Here is a 21,627-nt window from a genome sequence, read left to right as displayed (position 1 = left end):
GGCATTTTACGAAATACGGGCATTATATGGACTAAATAACAGCGGGCACGGACTACAAATAGGTTGATGACAAACGACATATGCTGCGTTCTCGATCTGGAATATATCGATACTGGATAGTTTCAGACACGTGCAAAAACTTCTAGAAAGTCTAGAAAGACAACACAAGGTGGCAACGGTGGATACTTTCATTGTAAACATATAAGGTATTCTACGTTGCCAAGTTGCTTTTTGGTTGAAAATATTGTTTCTTTTTAAAATGTTTGTTGATTAGTCTCAACTTACATATTATTATTTAGCAAATAAAAGACAATTTTAAAGAGTACATTTTTTGAGTGTTACAAAATACATATTGTAAATTGACAAATATATATTGCATGAAAAATCGGAAAATCGATTTGGCATCATTGTCTGAAAGATGGTGAATTCAAACACCGCGCCTATGGTCTGCAGCTAAAGCTGTGTACACACAGAAAACAAAATATCGTATCGTAATACGATTGTACGATGTTCGCGTAACATGTGTGGACAATATCTGATCCTAATTGGATTTTTTGGAAGGTTAAATTCCGCTATGTTTTAACTAATTTACAAAATTAGTTATATGCATATAGAATAGTGTTGGTGGTTCTACTACAACTTTAAAAATTTTATTGCCTTTAAGTTCACAAGGGGAATATTTAGTCTTCGATTATAGTCCTTCTTTTATGGAATATTTTTAAAGCAACTTGACCAATAAATATTTTATTGATTTTTTTAATAAAATTCTTCATTTTAAAATTGAAGATGAGTTAATGCAATAACTAATGAATGTATAAAGGTCATCATGATCGATAATATAATATAGTGATAAGGCTGGAATAAAACTCTCTTCACATGTCAGAATTGTGAGAACTTATGAGGCTGGAATTGATGATATTTGTATGCATGATTATGATTAGGCTTTATTACTCTTTGAACCATATAATGAGGCTAGATATATCGAACCCTCCTCACTTAAGAACTGAAGATGAGATCATGTGAGAAGGGAGGACTTAATAAAGGTTATGATGATCAAGGATAAAAACATAATACCATATGGTTAAATTATTAAAAAGTCAAAAGTTCAGCTCTGTTGAAAATCTATCAAAAATGTATATCTAACATATGTGGCGCCTCCTGCGCGTTTCCTTGCACACAAGTGTTTATATATCTATCTTTTTCTCGAACGTTATCAGCATATGTATCTCCCCTTATCTGCATAAAAATAAAGGTTAGTTCATACTTGCTTACCTACAAGATCTTAATTAAACGGGTAATTTACTACATGTTTTCCATTATATTTCAATTGTTCTACAATATGTTTGAAATATTCATTTACTTAAAACAAAAACACTGCACCTTCTGTTGTCCAAGTTTAAAAACTATTATACAAATGTAATTTGGCCAATGACGTGAATTGTATGCTCATCTCACGTTCTTGTAAGTAAAAAAAGATGATTATATCGACTAATACCGAATAAACTGCCCAGTTTTACTCGCTATCAAACTCCTCACTTAACATGCTTCTAATTAGGTATCTATATAAAAATCAGCAACCATGCAGGAAATACAGACATTGGATAGTCTGTGAATTGAACAAAAAATATATGAAAAAAGAGGTGATATAGTATGTAGAAAAAAGAACCTACTATAGATATATAGAAAGACAGACAGAGGGTTTAAGCATCTATACAGAGAAAACCGAAAACACTTGGATTTCCGGCGGCTCTGTATTATATACACAAAATCAACACAAATATATAAAGTTAGTTACCGAATATCTGACCCGGGCGATTGAATGACAGTTACATGAAGTTCACTAGGGAAAAAAGTTTTTACATAAGTTTCCAAAATATAATTAATGTAAAAACAAAATTATTGTGCTTTTGATTGGTCGATATAGTGTTAATCTACAGGGGATGATCAACTATATAAAAGCGTTTAATATATACGGCTATATATACTTACTGATTATGATGAATAAGATTACCAGACCGATGACCCCCATTATGATCATCATCTAGAATAGGAAACTTTCAATAAACTTGAATTTAATAGGAAGAGTGACTCACCTTTAAGTTCTGTAACCAAAATTTTCGTTTTAATTTGCCCGCTTGCTGTTCGAACTGTGACGCTCCCTGCTGGAGCGCATCTGGAAATACAAATGGAAATTTATTTTTACGATTCCTCACTCAATAGTAGCAATTTTCTCTGAAAGGTTTTTTAGTATTTTCTGTAAACCAGCATTTGTAGAAATAATTATCTCTAATGACTCTTCAATCTCTAGTGATTCCTGTATGACAAAAACGATCTCGAACTCTTTGAAATGAAGACGTTAAGGAACAAAATACATACATATACATATATTCAAATTCAAAAAACATTTATTTGCCTAAGAAAAAAATACAAAATGTCAATTACTAAATTTACAATGTAAATTTCCTAGCAAATAGGGTATGCATCTCGATTTTAAAAGAACTGATACATAAAACCTTTAAAAAAAGGACGTATGCGATGCACCCTTAGATAATATATTTTATATGTTGAACACAAATATTTACTTTTTCCAATTAAAATAAAAAACGCAATGTGGATGCTAAAGGCAAGGGCAGACGACGATCAGAAGAGGAAGGCGTAGGAAGAAGAGAAAAAAAAACTAATATATTTAATACTATTTCAGGATATACAATTCAAATTAAATTATATTAAATTAAATTATTCACAAACATCGACAAAAGAGATATCAACAACGTACATAATGCAAATTGTACCTATTTTATTATTGATTTGAAAAAAAAATTACAATACATACTTATATTAAGGAACTACGAATGCATATAATGTATTATGTATTAATTTGAAATTCTAAAAGAAACCTTTTAATATATTTTTTGAATCCATAAAAAGGGTAATTTTTTGCATAATCAGGTAAATGAGTCCACATCTGAATAGCAACAAAGCTGAAAGATTGCTGTTACGCGGCTGTACGATGTTGGTCTACTCTATAGCGATTAAAATATCTAGTATTGTGGGAGTGATCACAAATATTAAATAGCTCTTTTAGGTATGGTGGTTGCCCAGTTTTGATTATGCAATAAATGAATATAATAAGTGATATTTTCGCCTATTTTCCATATTTAGATAAGAGTGAAGCTTAAGAAAAGGAGTTATGCGACTTCTGTATGAGATTCCATAAGACCACACCTCATACAGGAATTTTGCAGTTTTTGGATAGAATTAGAAATTGCACTAGTCATTGCATTATTATAAACCACATCCCAATAGCCAAACAAAGAAAGTAATAAAGTATTAAATAAGAAGTATTTAGTTTTGGCTGGAATGTGACGCTTTAGTTTATGCAGACTCCTTAAGTGTCTCACTCACGATACAACAGAGTCTGCAGACAAACCAAATTGACACTAATTTGATCGTGTATAGCCGCGACCGACTTGGACTTGCTAGTTTAATGGCTCTGCTACGGGGAAATCTGCCAGCACGATTTGGAGATTCGGGAAAACCGTCGGGTATGTACCCTGTTTCCCGAATCGATAATTTTCACAATTGTTAATACTGAAATGCATACGGTGATGCTTCCCCCACGATGCATCCGGCCTGGCTACCGGCGTGAATAGGTTCAGCTACCACTGGCAAAGGGCAGGAAAACCGGGTCTAGGAAAGAGTTCCAAAGGATAGGAAAGGAAAGAACGACCACGTGTTGACTGGGTGAAGGATGACGCACAAGTGGGCTTGATACCTTCACTAAATTTAATGCTTAAAGGCACGTTATATCCAACGGTAAGGGGTGGGAAAGGGTTTAGGAAAGGAATCCGAAGGATAGGAAAGGAAAAGAACGACCACGTGTTAACTGGGTGAAGGATGACGCGGAAGCAGAAGTGGCGCGACCGACTTGTTGATACTGTTACCAAAAAATTGAGGTTATAGATCACCAAAATGTCGATTTATTCAGAGGAGTTTTTACGGAATTTTTTTGAGTTATATGAGTTACAAGAAGGTATGTGGAAAATAAAAAGTGAAACCTATCATAACCGAAACGCCCGAAGAAAGTCTATGGAAATTTTGGTCGCAAAATTTCAAACAGTAATTAAAGATGCAAATGAGTATATAGTGAGAAAAAAACTCAATAATTTTCGAACATCATTTAGTAACTAAAATTTAACTAAAATTAGTCAAAAAGAAAAATCAAATAAATCTGGACATGGGACAGATGATATTTATAAGCCAAAATTGTGATATTTTGATTTTCTCTGTATCATTATTATCTTTACTTTATATCATTTTTAAATGATCAAGATGAACCTCGAGAAGCTACTTCTAATCGATCTGAGGAAGATGGGAGGGAACAAGGGAGATATAAAATATATTATTAAAAAAAAAAGTCAGTAATACATATTCGGACATTATTTTCATTTTTCATATTTTACATTCTGGCGAAAAACGAAATCAGTTTGTCTTCTAAATATTAATATTAATAATTAACGCGGCATTAAAGATATAATTCTTAATTACATTTTCAGTGTTTTGTTTTGCCATGGCCCAGCCCCTTCACTATTAAAATAGGTTAAAAACATTTCTTTTGTCTTTTTTTGCAACTTGTGATGAATTCCTATATTCCTATTGGTGTTATATTAAGACACTTTAAGTTTTCCAAAATGAGGCCGGATCCTCTTTAAATTTATAATTTAGAAAATATTTTTTTTCATTTTGAACTGCGCTTGTTACCATATTTCTAATTTGCTTATATTCATTAAAAGAGTTTTCAGTTTTTAATTTTTTATACTTTGTAGGCGCTTTTTGTCGCAATTTTATCATGAAATGTATATTATCAGTCATCCAAGGGGCTCTGGCCTTGGTGAATCTTGAAGTTTTAAAGGGTGCATGAATATTAAACACATCAGTCACATTTTGCTGAAAAAAAGGAAACCATTTCATCCACATCAGTCAGATTAAATATATCTTGCCAATTTATACTAAAGATTTCATTAAGAAAGTCCGCAAAAACGAAATTGGAATAATCTCGATTAATTCGGTGTAAACCAAACAGCGATCAGAAATGTCGTCCATGTTGATTACTTGGACATCAGCCGACAGACCTGGATCTGAGGTAACAATAACATCAATCAATTTAAGTGCAGTGGCAGAAAAACGAGTAGGAGTTCGAATAAGTTGTGCCAAATTATATTTATTGAAAAGTTTACTGAGAGCAGTACATCCAGGACTGTCGACTTGCAAAATATCCACATTCAAATCCCCACCAAATACCAAAAGATCAACCTCAGGCAAAAAACTAAGCATTCTCCAAATCATCAATACACGAATTAAGGTTTATGTTAGGTGGCCGGTACAGTGATCCAAAACATATGATCCTACCATTGATTTTAGTACGAAACCATGTTTAGAATTTGAAATGCTAATGAACTAATATTAATATAAAAAGCGACTCCACCCCCCCGACCCTCTCTATCTTTACGTATAACATTATAATTGAAAATATCTATGCTATTATTTTGTATTGAGTTACTTAACCAGGTTTCTGATAGCCCAATTACATCGTACGTTTCAGCTCTTAAAAATTCGCTAAAGCTGCCAAATTGTGAAAAAAGTGATCGGACATTAAAATGCGAAAAACAAAAATTATTCTTATTATTTGCAGCCGCCATAAGCTAATATGAACGGTATACACACACAAAACGCTGTCCGCCAATTGAGAAACAACTAAAAATCGAATAAGTCATAGTAAATAGCCAATATACCTTGTAAGCATCTACGCAAAAAGGAAAAAAAATCTTATATATTTCAAGTAATTTATATGTATCAAGTATAATACTTAGTTGGATGATCTGCCCCAGGATGGCTCTTCGTCGCTTCGAGCAAAACAGCAAGGTTCCTGACCTTAGAAGTATCAGAAGATCTTTTGAATATTGCAGAATGCCCTCTAGATCAAAACTTAGTTGCAGTTACTGGTTCGGTGGGATCAAAATAACTAAGTAACAGAATGTCATTCACGAAGTTAATAAATATACCTGGACTGCTAAAGCATATATGCCCACGATATCCAAAAATGACCACTGCCTGGTGCCTGCCATTTTTATAGTGGTTGTGTCCTTTTGATGTTGGTCACTCTGAAGATTTTTAGTGTCGCCAACAAAAAATATATTAAATAACGGTAATGAAGTTGACGACGTTTGGCGTGTGAGTGAAGCGGATTGCCTAGTTTTATAAACGACGCTTGGGTATATCGTCTGCAATAGAGATGAGGGATCTGGTGATAACAATACACACTATTGGAACGGTAACGGTACAGGTATCTCGAAATCACGGGTCGCCGTGATATGAATATTTCAGTCACCGCCGTTATTGGTGATTTACAAATCACGGTGACAAAATCACCGATAGTGAAATATCGCTAATCTCTAGTCTGCAACAGACGATATAGCTTCCTCCTTATTTAATACGTGGAAAATATGTCACTATCCCTATTTAAACGTACTTGGTTCACTGATTCACAAAACCGAATTATTGTGAATTGTCTGTCTGTGTTTATGATAGACAATATATATAGAGTTGTTTATTTTTACTATATAAACCCTTGCTAATTACAAACCCTCATAAAATCATTTACCTATATTTTGATTTTGATAGATGGTTGTACCTATTAATGTGGAAACACTGTAGATAGAAGGAAAGTAAAAGTCGTAATAGTAAAAATAGAAAGAAAATAAAAGTGTTTTTAACTGAATTTGTTAAGTAAATGCAAGCAAAAATTTAAATGAAGATCATCATTTTCATGGTATTAGGATTTATAAGATTCAAGTTTAATTTTAGATTTATAACATTCAAGAGTATCAGAATAATAAAACAAATATTTTAAAGTGCATGCATCTATCTCAAGTTAATAGAAACTTTGTCTCATTTTAGGTGAGGCTTATTCTTTCATAAAATAAGTACAAGAAAAATCACAGATCTAAGGCAACTCTCTTAAATTCGTAAGTAAATGTAACGTTCTATTTTGTATTTGTAAACATAACTTCTACAAAAACTTAAATTGTTTTGTTTCCCTACAGTTGGCACAACTGAAGTTTGTCAGAGTGACCAACATCGAAAGGACACAATCACGCAAAATGGCGGCTCCCTAGTAGTGGTCATTTACTTTCCATTGAATTGGCAGTCCAGGTATATTAAGTTCGTAGTGTCATCAGAATAAGACCGTAATGGGAAGATCTAGGAGTTTCAAAGATATCAAAGGTATATAAAATGAATAAAAGTGGTCCTAGAATAGATTTCGAGTTTTTCGAGTTTTCGAGACAGGAGAATACATTTTGAACATTTTACTTTTCTACAACCGACCGTCAAGTGATACTTGATAGATTTCTTACACCAGTCAATGCCAACAGTCACTATCACTAGTCACAAGACACATGGTGTCTTCTATTTGTCTATCTCAAACACTCTCGAAAAAAAGTTTGGCCACATAGTCAAAGCTCCATTATTTGGGAATGGAGCTTGGCACACAACAGGTCATGATCCAGAATATGAAAGGCCTTCAAATGATCTAATGAAACAGAGAGTACAGCTATATATCTTGTCAAGAGCTCTGATTATATTATCGGTGATTCAGTAAAGCAGATGATGTGCTGTGGCCAAAACTTGACTAGTGAATAGGACATACGTAAGTGACTCGCCTCAAGAAATTTGTTAACCTGAATTGTGGTACTATTTGTATTAGGTCCTAGAGATGTTTTTTTAATTGTTCCATATCTTTCTATATAGTAGTGCGGTGACGTCTAAATTGTATTAGCATTTTTATTTTCATATTAGCGTTTGTAGTGCAGTCAGAGAGTTGTATCGCGGAAACACACTGCCGTGTATGTAAAAAATCAAAATCAACGGTTTTATTGACTGTAAGTCACTTCTATAGGTTTTCCAATTGTTGGCACCTCTCGGATTAAAAAAAGGTAAGTCAGTTTTTTATCCAAAAGCCTTCCATCATGACCGTCAGTTTCAGAACAAATTATGAATGGCATTGTTATTAATAGCATTTTGTAGTTTTTAAATATATATAGAAAACTACGTTTTATTAAATATAAGCCTAATGAATGAATAATTTTTTAAGAACGAAAAGCTGTGCCCTTTATGGAACAAGGCGGCCTCGTTAGTATTCCTCAAGAATTTCTAATTATACGAAAACCCTCCTCCGAGTTCGTGGCACAACTTGTTGTCTTTTACCGTTATTTTACGAAGGCGGCTTATTACTCCGCCTATACCTGTGCTCCATCTTAAAATAATGTTTGGAATTTATTAATGTACATTTACGATTTTTCTGTAGGAAAATGCTTGGAGGAGTTTGTAAATGTCAAGTATTACAAACTGGTTTCCATGTTAAGAAAGTTTTTGAATAACGACGCAGAATGGAAAACTGTACAAATATATGTAAGGGATACATAGATCTTAATCAGCATGGACTAGGACTTGAGTAATCCAGTCAGGCTTATGGAAGGAGAAAATGGTGGATCATGATCTAAATGGAGTGATATTTCCCAAAATTAATAAGCATTTATAGCATTAAGAAAATGATATTTATCTCAAAGAAAAACTGGATAAAGGAACAAAGTTCTGCCGAGTTAATGAACTAGGAGGCCAAAAGTATCTTTTTACAATCATCACAAGAAAAATGCTTTAGGAGGTTTCTGGGCTGCATAATGATCAAACTAAATTTTGAAATAAAGCACTACACGCATCATCAAACACCAGCACTTAAGATACCTGGTAAGGAAATCCATACAAATCTTGAAGACAAACAATATTGTTTTTAGGTAATACTGTGTAGGCTGTAGTATAGTGAGTTTAATATGGTTTGAATTACAGGTATGGAATACTCTCTAAGTCTTGTATTAACAATAACCATTTATATACAGGATGGTTCTTCAGGAGCTACATCGGTGGATCGTGGGAAAAACTATGTATAAGAAAATATTGGAAATTTGGCATTTTTTCTGAGTTCAGGTGATACAATAAGTGTCCCAGCATATAAGAGTGTTGATACCTGGAAGAAATATCACTTCAACAGGCGTCAGCTACCTGGAGAGGGTTAAGAATGTAATGTTAACAAAGGAAATTCATTCCTTTAACCTGAAAGAGCAAGCGATAAATGACTTTAAATGCCTGGAAATAGGAATAAATACGAGTCAAACTACTCAAAAAATAAATAATTTTCTTTAAATTGAAAAGTGACTGTAAGAAACTGGAAGCAATAAAAAAGTTTGGTTCTGATAATTTCTCAAATACAGAATTTTGTAAGAACTTTCCATAATTTTACAAGCATTCTTAAATCATGTTTTTGTGGTCGTTTTTTGCTGCTTTTTGTAGAAATGGATAGCATATAGTAATAGTGCAGATCAGTCTCTTAACATGGTTTTCAAATATTTCCAATTTTTAAATGAACTCTATTACTCTAAGATGGACTAGTCGTTTCATATGAAACATCGTTTCATTTTTTTAATAGTATTTGGATCGCTTGGAAATAGTGTTTTTCTCCTTTAACCTGTCCAATTATACCTGAAAAATATCACTTTATTTCCATACTCTTCTAATTCTTAGGCTGAGATACGTTTATATAAATGAGAATTCGACTTTTCCACCTTTTTTAATATCGTCGTTTCCTTTTTCATCGATGAAATAAAAGACTAAATGGACTAGTAATAATTTACAAATATTTAATCATACCTTAAGCAACTTTACAAAAATGAAATAAAAAATGCTAAAATTGGGGCCTATACGACAGGGAATATCCCTGAATTCAAAAAATGAGACCTAAAGATTCAAAAGACCAATGTTGAATATTATTAGCAAACATAGACCCATATCAGGAATTCCATTACTTCAAAGCCACAACATCACTGCAGATTGGACATTAAAATCGGAATATTTATTTATGTATTGAGCATAACATGATCATTCCTTCGTCGGTAACGTCGAAAACGACAATAAAATAAGAGCAACAAACTACTGAACAAATGAGTCGTTCTCATCATAAATGAATGCCCTCAAACCCAACAACCCTCTGAAAGTGAATCTGGAAGAATAAAGATACCACTTTTTTAACAAGGTGAAAATATATTTCCTCCAGCTCTTAAAAAGGCCATTATAATATCAGTATTTAAAAAAGAGAAAATTAGCAACTTTATCTAGCTTTTTTGAAGGCAATGAGTGAAAGTTTGGTTTCAGCAAGGACAGAACCACAAAGATTGGCATTTCTGACCTGGTATCAGTGGTATCACACAGACTGGACTAAGTAAAACACCATAACGTCTATCTTCCAATGCATACATAAACTTAACTGATTCATAATAAACTGGACACGGTCTGTGAAACCCTCACTGAGGAGTTATCGAGGGAGGAGATTACTATTATTGATATACATTATTACAAGTATTGAAACCAAATTAGAATAAGCCAACAAACCGCTTTTTGCCGATGACAAACACACACAGGATCGTTTTTTCTCTCAGAGACTTTGGAAGACTCCTTGTGGTTCACTTGGGGACTCCAAACTACAATGATGTTGATCATTGACCAACTTAGTAAAAAACTATTTGCCTTGTACTAAGGAAGTTAGCATCAGGTCTTTCCCATAATGTCTTTCAAGCGGCATACTATGGAATTATTCACTTGTACCTATAATATGCGATTTTGGTTTAGGGACGTTCAGCAGAGATGCCAAGTATCCTTGGTCTGCAACTCAAGGCTGTTAGAATTCTTGCAGGATTTGGATATAGAGGTGATTGCATATAGCACCCTGGGAATTCTTACCGTACCCTCCTATAACTTTGAGAGTCTTGTGATATTCATCACCATAAATCTAAGCATAAGTATCAAACTGAGCAAGTTGTTAAACGCAGTTATAATCTCCTTTGCAGAACTCAAAATCAAAATATTTTAGTGGCATGTTTCCATTTTTCTATAGTTATAAATAAGGGCTTTAATACAATGAGCATAAATTATTGAATTGCTTAACTAAACCGCACTGAAAAAACTCATAACTCATCATAACTTACCCGCTCTGTCATCGAGCTCAGAAAGTTTCTGATCCCTCTCGAGCACTTTCTCGACGTTGGTCTTCATGATGTCGACCACCTCGTCAACTTGGGCCTGAGTTTGTTGTAGTCGCTTTTGGGCGGCGATCTGCTGGGGCGTCCGGGGGCCGCCCACGATACCGTCGGTGTCACCGCCCCCCGCCCCCGGTCCTCCGGGTCCCAAATTGTCGCCGGCCGACCTATAACAGTTCATAAATTATCATGAGTCATGTTAATTAAAAAAATTAAATAAAGTATTGGGTAAACTAAGTGGATTAAGGGATGGGTAATAACAGGAGGGAGGAAGACAAGACATGGTTAGGAGGACGAGGTGAAAGGTTAATAACGAAGAAATATGGAAAGTGAGGAGGGCTTTGAAGGGCTACTAGAGGAAAAGAGGAGATTTAATATAGGTGACTGCTTCGGGGATATACTGAAAGAGAAGCCGACTAGCACTAACCACTTTGGTAGAGTGGAGTGGATTCAACGAGATTTTGGAAATTTGGTTTCCGTCAAAATTTTTAATATTCTAGTATGTTATATACTTAAGACCCCTGATTAAAAGTCTTCATGGGCTCAACTCCCGGAACCCAATGGTTTCTGAGATAAGCACCCCTAAACCTTAAAAATCAAACCAGAAGCTACGTAATCCACTTCATCACACATCATCTAAATAATCTTGTATATACGAAGGTACTAGATCAATCTGATAAATACTCAATGTTATCCATCGAAGAAGGTCTATATCAAACTGAGGAAATTCTACGATATCGACTTGATTTATTTCCTGCTACGTCTTGCCAAATTCACAGCATGACATTAACAGAATCGATATGCTCTTGAAATTGCTGTGCCAGTTGTATAGTCTTAACCCGCATCAATAAGCGACTACCATATTTATTTATTAGGGCACCAACAATCATTTAATTTTTTTTTAAATGTAGAACATGTGTTCTTGGTATAATTCCATGCAATAAACGATCGTTTTTTACATGGCGATTTCGAGCTTCTACGACCCAACGCTGCATTGTAATACTACGAGCGAGATTTGCCGATTGCGCTCAAAGTTGACTCTGGTTTTTTTCAAGAAAAGGTGGCATTTTCACAACGTACCTTTGATTGTCAACTTGCCAAGAAATAGAACTATATCACGGTCAACCATGAAAATCACTCCTTTCTGAAACCATTCATTAATTTCATTAATATCTCGATCAAATCAAAATCTCTAGAAGAATAGAAGCATCATTATTCTTGAGTCAAAGAAATACAGATCATGAATATCTAAAATATATACCGGAACTGGTTTGAGGAGATGATGGCCTTTGTGAACAGAGCATGATTGACGCAATGCTCTATAGTTTCCAAGTTTTTCAATAAACAGTTGTTGAAGATGCATATGTTTTGACCCTTAACATAGACGTAAACGTTATCTTAGCCGCTGTTTGACAGCTCCCTAAAAAGTGTTTTCGAAATAGGTGATACGTTTACCGCTAACCTAAAGATAGTAAAAAGCTATATTTTGAAGAAATTCGTTTTCTTTTTGATTATTACTTCTTAAATTTTCTAACCATTTTGATTGAATATTAAACCAACTATAGATATTTTATTAATTTATTTAACTACAAAATTATATCTAATTATTTGATTAGGTAGCGGTATTTAAAAATTGGAAAGTACCTTTCAAGGGATTCTTAGGGATTGTTTGCTAGGATGTCCATTTGGTCATAGTTATCAATAAATCTGTCCCTACTTCTCTTGAATTTTGTCAAGACACTGAAATTTAGATTTGGGTTGGTTGTGGTCATTGTTATGCAAAATAAAAAAACAAACTTCTTTTTAGTGTTTCACACAAAAGGAGACTAAATAAACTTGAATTATTAATAATTATTATTTGACAATGATGTAAACAATCATTAATGCGCATGCGTTTCGCTATGTTTATGGCTAAAGTTTTTGAGAGCTTATGTTTACAAATACAAAATAGTAAGTTACATTTAGTTTAGAATTTAAGAGAGTTGCCTTAGATCTATGATTTTTCTTGTACTTCTTTAGGAATTTCGTTAAAATTTATGAAAGATAGTAATCCTCACCTAAAATGAGACAAAGTTTCAATTAACTTAAGATAGATGCATGCATTTTAAAATATTTGTTTTATTATTCTGATAATCCTTAATCTTATAAATCTTAATACCATGAAAATGATGATCTTCTATTAAATTTTTGTTTGTATTTACTTAACAAATTCAGTTAAAAACACTTTTATTTTTACTATAATGACTTTTACTTTCCTTGGTTGTACCAATTAACGATGGTTGTACCTATTAATGTTTCCACATTAATAGGTACAACCATCTATAAAAATCAAAATTTAGATGATTTTATGAGGGTTGGTAATTAGCAAGGGTTTATATAGTAAAAATAAACAACTCTATAATTGAAGCTATGAGTGCAATATCGGACTAACCCACAAAAATTCAAAATCGGCTTTATTGTAGAATATTATCTGTCAAGTTAAAATCTATTTACTGCACAGTGGACCAAACGATCTATTCCTTTTCGTTGAAGGTAACTTTTTTTATTTTTGTATTTGCACTAAAAACCCATAAAAGTAGAACACACGTTTTTTTAGGTTAGGTTGTTTTTATTTTAACTCTTTTCGTGGGATACTTATTAGATAGTTTATCATTGCTTATTGGCTTTACTGTTATGCCTTGCAATATAGTATTAGTGATTAAAAGAAAATAATATAAGTAATCCACATTATTACGCAGACGTCTCAACCTTTGAATCGGACCCTTTTGCGGATTCTGGGTCGGATTACTTGCCCTCGGATAAAGATTTAGAGGCATCTAATAGGCATGGGGAAGAAGACGAAGGTGGTAAAGAAACGAATTTTAATAAAGCCGAACCAGCGCCAGCAGGGGTATTACCCCATACCTCTAACCCAAAAAAGCGTGTACGTAGTCCTGAAAAATGGAAAAGAAATTTAAACAAAAAGAGAAGATGTGCTGGACCATAGTACATAACCAAATCTGGCAAAACTGTTCCATCAAATTGAATGCACGTGTAAAGCTAGATGCTCAGTTTTGATTCCAGTAGAACGACAAATGGTATTGCATAAGAATTTCTATGCCTTTGACTTGCATACTGCCTACTTGTTTGCCTTGATTAAAGTTATAGGTAAGTTACGTACCTATACCCAGAATCCAGAATCTAAGAGGGAAAAAACCAGGCTTTATTATTTACCCACTAAGGAAGGTGTAGAGCACAAAGTGTGCAAACCGTTTTTTCAAGCAGTCTTTCAAGTTTCTGCTGGGAGATTGAATAGACTTCTAAAATTTAAATCTGTAGGAACACCACCACCATGTGACAAGCGGGGCAAACATCCACCACATAACAAAACAGCCGAGGCAAAAAAAGATGAGTTAAAGAAATTTATTGAAAAATTTCCTTGTTATGAATCATTATAGTAGGGAAAAAAGCTGCCACAGAAAATATTTATCTCCAGATTTGGGCCTTGGTAAAATGTACCAGTTATACAAAGATGAAGTAAAGAATCCTCTGTCCTATTTTGTTTTTCGAGAGACTTTTAATAAATAATTCAACCTTTCATCCGCCGATAACTGACTCTTGCAAAAAACGCGATTTATTTAAGATTACAATTAAAGCAGCCGACGATGAAGTGAAGCAACAACTAGAAGTTGAGAAGGAACCTCACCAAAGGAAGGCTCACCCTAAGAAAAGACACTGAACTGGCAAAAGGTGGAAACGCAGCGGTCATATGTTTTGATCTAATGAAGACTCTTCCTACACCTGTACTTCCAACAGGCATTTGTTACTATAAAAGACAGTTATGGACTTACTGCTTCAATATACATGAAATGGGAACCAATAATTCGTTCATGTTTGTATGGGATGAAAGTATTGCTTCCAGGGGGCCGCAAGAGGTGGGATCTTGTATTTTATGTTACATAAAAAAATTTGTTACATCGAAAAGACTTATTATGTATTCTGACCAATGTGGTGGTAAAAATGTCATTGATATGTAACTATATTCATGCATCTCCATTATTTAGTGTGGACGAAATAGGTCATAAATTTCTTTTAAGTGGTCATTCCTATTTACCATGCGACCAAGATTTCGGAATCATAGAATAAGAAAAGAAATTCTGAGACTGGCATACAGTCATAAGACATGCTAGAAAAAAAAATCCCTTTACCATAATAGAAATGGATAAGTAAAGATTTTTTTCTACTAAGGAACTTGAAAGTAACATAATAAACAGAAAAGTATCTAAAACAAAAACAAAGGTGGAGTGGCTCAAAATCCAATGGTTAAGGTTTAGAAAAGATTTTTCCAATACTATTCAGTATAAGTAGAAGTAGAAGAGGTTTATTTTAACACAGTAGATCTTAATAAAAGGAAATCTGTTTCCAAGGAAATTAAAGATCTGCCCCTTTTATACCCAAATGGTAATGCTATTAATGAAGCTAAAAAGAAAGATCTCCTTGAGTTAATGGAATTTATCTCTCCTATATACCAAGATTTTTATAAAAATCTGAGGTCATCCGCTCAAGCAACTGGAGGTGAAGTAATTGGCCCAATTGAGGAAGAAGAAACTTTACCCTCTTAATAAAAAAATTAAGTTTCTATTTTTTTTGTTTATTCGCGTGACAATACGAGTAATAACGTTTTTGACGTATAATATAGTAACCCATTAAAAAACCCAATCTATTTTAAATGCAGAGTGGACTAACACACATAGAAAAATCGAATATTAGCCATATCCAAAAATTTAAAACAAATTCCGCAAATTTAAGTAACACTCGAGAACATTCAATTAATTCCAACTACAAAAATGTCCTTTTAAATGGGTTTTGCGCACTTACATTTTCGTATTATTTTTAAACCTATTTTTTAGCAATTAATAATATTGGGGTTAATCCGTTTTTGCACTCATAGCCTCATATATTATTTTAAACACAGACAGACAATTCACAATAATTCGGTTTTGAGAAACAGTGAACCAAATACGCTTAAATAAGGAGGATGCATATTGCCTGTTGCAGACGATATACCCAAGCGTCGTTTAAAAATCGCCAAAAACTAGGCAATCCGCTATACTCACACGTATTTAATATATTTTTTGTTGGCAACACTGAAAATGTTCAGAGTGACCAACAACAAAAGTACACAACCACTTTAAAAATAGCTGCCACCAGGCAATGGTCATTTTTGGGTATCGTGGCCATATGCATTAGCAGTCCAGATATATTTATTAAGTTGGTTTCGAAAACTGTCTAATATAACTTAATAAAGCCTGTTTTTGAAGGTGGTAGACAATGGTACAGTGAAAACATCTTGTCGAACTTGCATTGTCTTATTTATTTAATGTAACACGACGTTTCGGTTGGTAAGTATCTCCAACCGTTATCAAGTGTAAACTGATTTGCCATGTAAACCAAAGAAACTTAACGTGTGGGCAGGAATTCTTGCAGATCGAATAATTGGACCATTTTTCATAGAGGGTAGCCTGAATACTGCAAAATATTTTGAATTACTTCAGGTGCAAGTCATTCTGGATTGGACGTTTTGGGCCATCTAAATGGCCGGCGCGAAGCCCCGATTTTTCGCCTTTAGATAACTTTTATTGGGGCTATCTATCATCGAAAGTGTTTGATATTGTTAGAGGCAGACCCAACAATATCGAAGAACTTCGTAATAGAATTATCGAGGCTTCGCGTACCATTACTCCCCGGCAGCTCCTAAATGTTAAAAGACATTTTTACAACTGTCTGGGCTTTTGTTTGCCTCAATTTGGAGGTCACTTTGAACAATTTATTTAAAAGGTTTTATTTGTTTATTGTTGATTTTTGAAAATATATTTTTGAGATTTTGAGGAAATTATTTTGTGTCACTGTCAGATATTTGTCTACCTGCTTTGAAGTGTAAAGGTAATGAAGGTTACGAGGTGCAGAAAAAGCAAACTTTTTCATCAGAAAAACGTATTTTAAATAGGTTTCTCGCAAATTTTTTTGCAAAATAATGGGATTTTTTAAAGTCTGTTAACTTAAACTTCACTTGTTCCAAGTTTCAATCCTATCGATTAAATAGAACAGGTTCTGACATGGGGTTGAAAATATTACACGTAAAACCCTATGACCCGAGATAAAAAAATGCACTGTATATTCTTAACCCAAGAACATTTTAAGGGTGTGCTTGTAAGGATTTACGCCGTTTGATAAAGTCGCGTCACGACGCCTCCGTGCATCCGTAATAGGATAAAAATAGCCGCAGACATACGCAAATGACAACCCTTTGTTTACCACCCCATGATTATCCCAAACCCCCTGGAAGGCACAAAAATAGATATAAGGAGAATAAGAAATTCGCCTCGTTATTTCCACCATTATCCAACTTCGGGAGGCTTATTTGGCGCACCGACGCGCTTGTGCAATATGTAAGAATTCGTGGGTGAATTTCAGTGTTTTTCTTATATTAATATTTTTTCTCATTTTTAAAAAAATTATACTACTTTATATAATTTTTACATAATAAAAATGTGCATGTTTTGCTTTATAAAGTGCCTTTTAGGTCTTAGGTATAAATAATAATTTAATAAGGCCATAATATATCATATTCAGATCATGAAATGAATAAATAATTAACAAAAGGAGTTGTCGTTAGTCACTTGAGCCACTATCATCCACCCACGACAGTAAAATCAGAACGACAGTCAAAAATAATCAATAAAATTATTTTGTTTTTATCATTTAATTAAGTTTAATGAATATCCTTAATCCAGTTAAATGATAACCGGCCAACAGTAGAAATCAATACGAAGAAAAATACTCAAAAATCAAAACTGAAAATGACAAATTTATCTTTTTAGCACAAAACACCCTCCATTGCCGCCCTAATTTTCCTGTAGCAAGCAACCCTCCCCGCATCAAGAGTCACCACCGCGGAATATTAGAAAACCTTAACTAAGACTACCGTGTACTTACATAATGTAATTTTAACAGTAAAAAGACACTTTTTAAGGGAGAATCTCGCGGAATCCGGACACTTCGGAGTTTTTTCCTTCGGTGGGAAGAAAATATGAGAGATCGCACCGAAAACTGGGCTTAGCGGTATATCGACGTCCCGTGACGTCACGCTGGCGTCTTGCGCGAGCGCGATGTCGGCGCGTGCTGGTAAGGTCAGTTTTCATTAATAAATTGACGGCGTGGTGGGAGGAGGGTTTTTTTTTTTGAAATAAGAAATTTAATTAAAGAAAAGAATTTTATTTTTCATTTTTTTTGTTCTTTTTTTTCTCTTGCGTTGATTTTAAGTATTAGAGCTTGAAAATGTCCTAAATTCAGTAAATCTTCCTCACGCAGTTTGTATTTCTGAAACCTGGTGGAATTTAAATAAATCTCAAACTTTTTATGTAGATATAAATTTACTTTGTATTGAAGGTTATTTTTTAGCCTCTTCCTTTTTACGCTTTAATATGAGAGGTGGGGGCGTTGCAATTTATATCCGCAAGGATCTCAGTTTTAATGAATGTGAGAAGTTTCCTTAGATTGTGTAGAAAAGACTATTGAGTTTTGTAATTTAAAAATTAATAATCAGAAATATCTTATTGGTTGTATATTAATCGATCACCCTCTGAGAGTTTTGATAATTATGTAAATATTTTCGAGAGATTACTAAATGAAATTATTAAGCCCACCACTTTGGCTATAATGGCGACTTTAATTAACATTTTGAAGATCCGTCCTGTAAAAATTCCTTGAAAATTTTAAATGTTTTCTCGAGTTTTGGGTTGCATAAAACTATTATTGAGCATACAAGAATTATAGAGAACCAATTGAAATCTACTTTTTACAATATATTTACATCTGTTAATAACGATGACATTTGCGCTCGCGTTGTACACTGTGATCTTTCTGATCACTTCATGCAGCTTATTTCTGAGTTTCACAGTTTTTTTAATACTTTTCAGTTTGCTATATATGATTCCTTTCATTTGGAAAGGTGCGATCCTAAAAGTCGAACCACCCGCAGGCCGTGGATGACAGAAGATTTGATTAATGAAGGTCAATTTTTAAGAGATTTGTTTAAGAGCTATAAATATAACACACATAATGAAAATATTTTAAAGAAATATCATATATTAAAAAACAACATTTTTTAAAAACCAAAATAGCCAAACGTACCTATTATAATGAACTTTTTCCCAAGTCTAATAATATCTCAAAGACAGCATGATGGCAAGTGATTAAGAATAAAACCAATTCGGAATATTCCAAACAACCGGAATATTTTATTAACGAAAACGGTTCTGATTTTAGCGATACGCAGGAAGCCACTGAACATTTTAACCATTTTTTTATTGAGTCTGTAAACAAAATTGTAAATAATAGGAATTTAGCCTTAACAAATAAATCGCCAAAAACATTAAATAATAAAATAATTTTAAATTCATTATTTTTATGTTCGTATCATGAAAGTGAAATGATGGAATTCCCTGCTCTCTTATTAAACATGTCCTTGAATTTTGGTGACATATATCTTGTTAATCTGTCATTTCAGGAGGGGTAATTTCCATCGGCTCTGAAGAACTCTCTTGTTGTCCCTATCCATAAGGGAGGTGATAAGCATCTAATATCCAATTATCGAGGAATTTCATAAATATTAACCTAATGTTGGATAGATTTAATGACTGTGGTATGCGTGGTCTTGCCCATAAATGGATTAAATCCTACCTGACCGGTAGATATCAAGAAACGATATTAAAGAGTGGAAATGTTTCAGTTGCGTCTGAGTCCCTACCAGTTGTTAGTGGTGTCCCACAGGGTAGCATTTTGGGGCCACTGTTATTTGTTATAATTTTTGATAGCATCTTGGACGAATCTCCTGACAACCATATAGCTGCCTTTGCAGATGATGTTGTTATATGTTATATGTGTGTATGTGTTGGGGTAACTGTTTTAGAAGTGGTGAGGTTCTTACGGCCCAGAAAAAAATAATTAGAACTATTTTATTTAATAGTGAAGAAATAGTCCATACTTGCAGTGGAGTCGTAGGTTAAGGTAAAATGAAAATCCTTTAGTCTCCCTCCACTTATTTATTAAACATTTAGTTAGATTAAAATTCCCTACATGTCTCGGACACAGTGGTGTCCATCATTATTTTTATTTAAGCCTTATACATTTTCTTGTAGAACACTCTTTTCAGACTTGAAAATTATGCCATTTCCTTGACTATTTATTTTCAACTCGGTAGATAAAGCGTAACCTGTCTGATTATTCTTTGTCTAGAGGTACACACTATGAACTCAGGGTTAACTTAAATTTGGACTTACCCAAACATAAATTAACCAAAGTGGCAAACAGCCCAGTAGTTTTACCAATTAACTTATACAATAATCTTCCCATTGAAATTAAAAAAATTGAGAATTTTTTATTGTTTTTTCTTAGGGCCTTTTAAAAGTTGTATGTTTAGGTCTTATAATTTTATTTTTTGACATTATCTGATACTTATTTGTATGAGTCTATGGAAATAAATTAGTATTGAGTATTTTGTTTCCTGAATATGTTTTCCTCAAAATAGTAATAGTGAAGGTGAAAATGAAAAAAGAGAATCGAAGACTTATTAAATGAATTAAAAGGAAATACTTATTAAAGGACTTAGAAGAAACGGTAAGGTTTTTGAAATTGGGGTGACCGGTAGAAGAAACAGTTTTATTATCTTAAAAAAAGAAATAATGATGTACTTTGTGACAAAATTTAAGAAAATGCACACCGGGGAAAAGAATTACTAAAAGTAACCATCCTTGAAGAGGATTTGGAGCAGCAATGGAACAAACAAACGAGATGAGTCATTATGAGAGTACTCTCCAGACTCGCGTTTAAATATCTTAATATGGAGACGATTCGTCAACGTACTCCACAGAAATGTAAATTGATCTAACCCTAGGCAAGGGACTCATTTGTGACAAAGTCACGTATCTGACGAATACAGTTTGTCATATCGCAGGTGCATAATGTGCGAACTAAGATCTGACACAACTCAAAGGATTTAGAGGATTTCGGGGAAACCTATAATATAAAGAGATACGCAATCTAGGAAACTGTTCAAGGGAGGCTAAAAACAACCTGGAGCTCGAGTAGTTACAAAGGAGCATTTAAGAAATCATGTCCTAAGCAAACCATGTCCCAAACAGCACACATACATACTAAAGACGTATTTTGTATGTACTCCGCGACACCATGGACGTATATAGGACGTCTACTTTCCGCAAGATTCTACGTCATATGTTGTATATACGTACTTTTAGGACATTTTACGTTATGTATTATGTATGGGGCTATTTGGGTAAAAAGATTTATCATTTATAAAAACTGAAATATATTGATTACGAAAAGAAAATAATATAAAACAAAACATGTATATATCTAAAAAAAAATTAAAATTAAAAAAAAATATTTGTGCTTCGCATTCACAACCATTGTGAAACACATTCTT

The 21,627-nt window shown here is 33.6% G+C and overlaps 1 protein-coding gene and 1 long non-coding RNA gene across 4 annotated transcripts in view; one reads left to right on the top strand and one right to left on the bottom strand.

The window, feature by feature from the left end:
• LOC126733467 (neuronal synaptobrevin) overlaps window positions 1-18,275 on the bottom strand; it is a 34,363-nt gene extending 16,088 nt beyond the window's left edge. For 2 of the 3 annotated variants that reach the window (XR_007659716.1, XM_050436785.1), the window contains exons 1-5: window positions 18,120-18,275; window positions 11,094-11,311; window positions 2,094-2,173; window positions 1,990-2,041; window positions 1,796-1,840 (exon numbers count right to left, since the gene is read on the bottom strand). Coding sequence is in view for 2 of the 3 variants with exons in the window: in XM_050436785.1 (XP_050292742.1) it covers window positions 1,827-1,840; window positions 1,990-2,041; window positions 2,094-2,173; window positions 11,094-11,311; window positions 18,120-18,121 (366 nt within the window). In the remaining variant the exon portion in view is untranslated. The remainder of the gene's footprint in view (window positions 1-1,795; window positions 1,841-1,989; window positions 2,042-2,093; window positions 2,174-11,093; window positions 11,312-18,119) is intronic. The other variant, XM_050436784.1, reaches the window with a different exon arrangement.
• LOC126733480 (uncharacterized) overlaps window positions 1-21,627 on the top strand; it is a 264,393-nt gene that overhangs the window by 167,249 nt on the left and 75,517 nt on the right. The window lies entirely within an intron of this gene.

This window comes from Anthonomus grandis, chromosome 2, assembly GCF_022605725.1.
Source record: "Anthonomus grandis grandis chromosome 2, icAntGran1.3, whole genome shotgun sequence".
NCBI lineage: Eukaryota > Metazoa > Arthropoda > Insecta > Coleoptera > Curculionidae > Anthonomus > Anthonomus grandis.
This window is presented reverse-complemented; position numbering and strand designations above follow the sequence as displayed.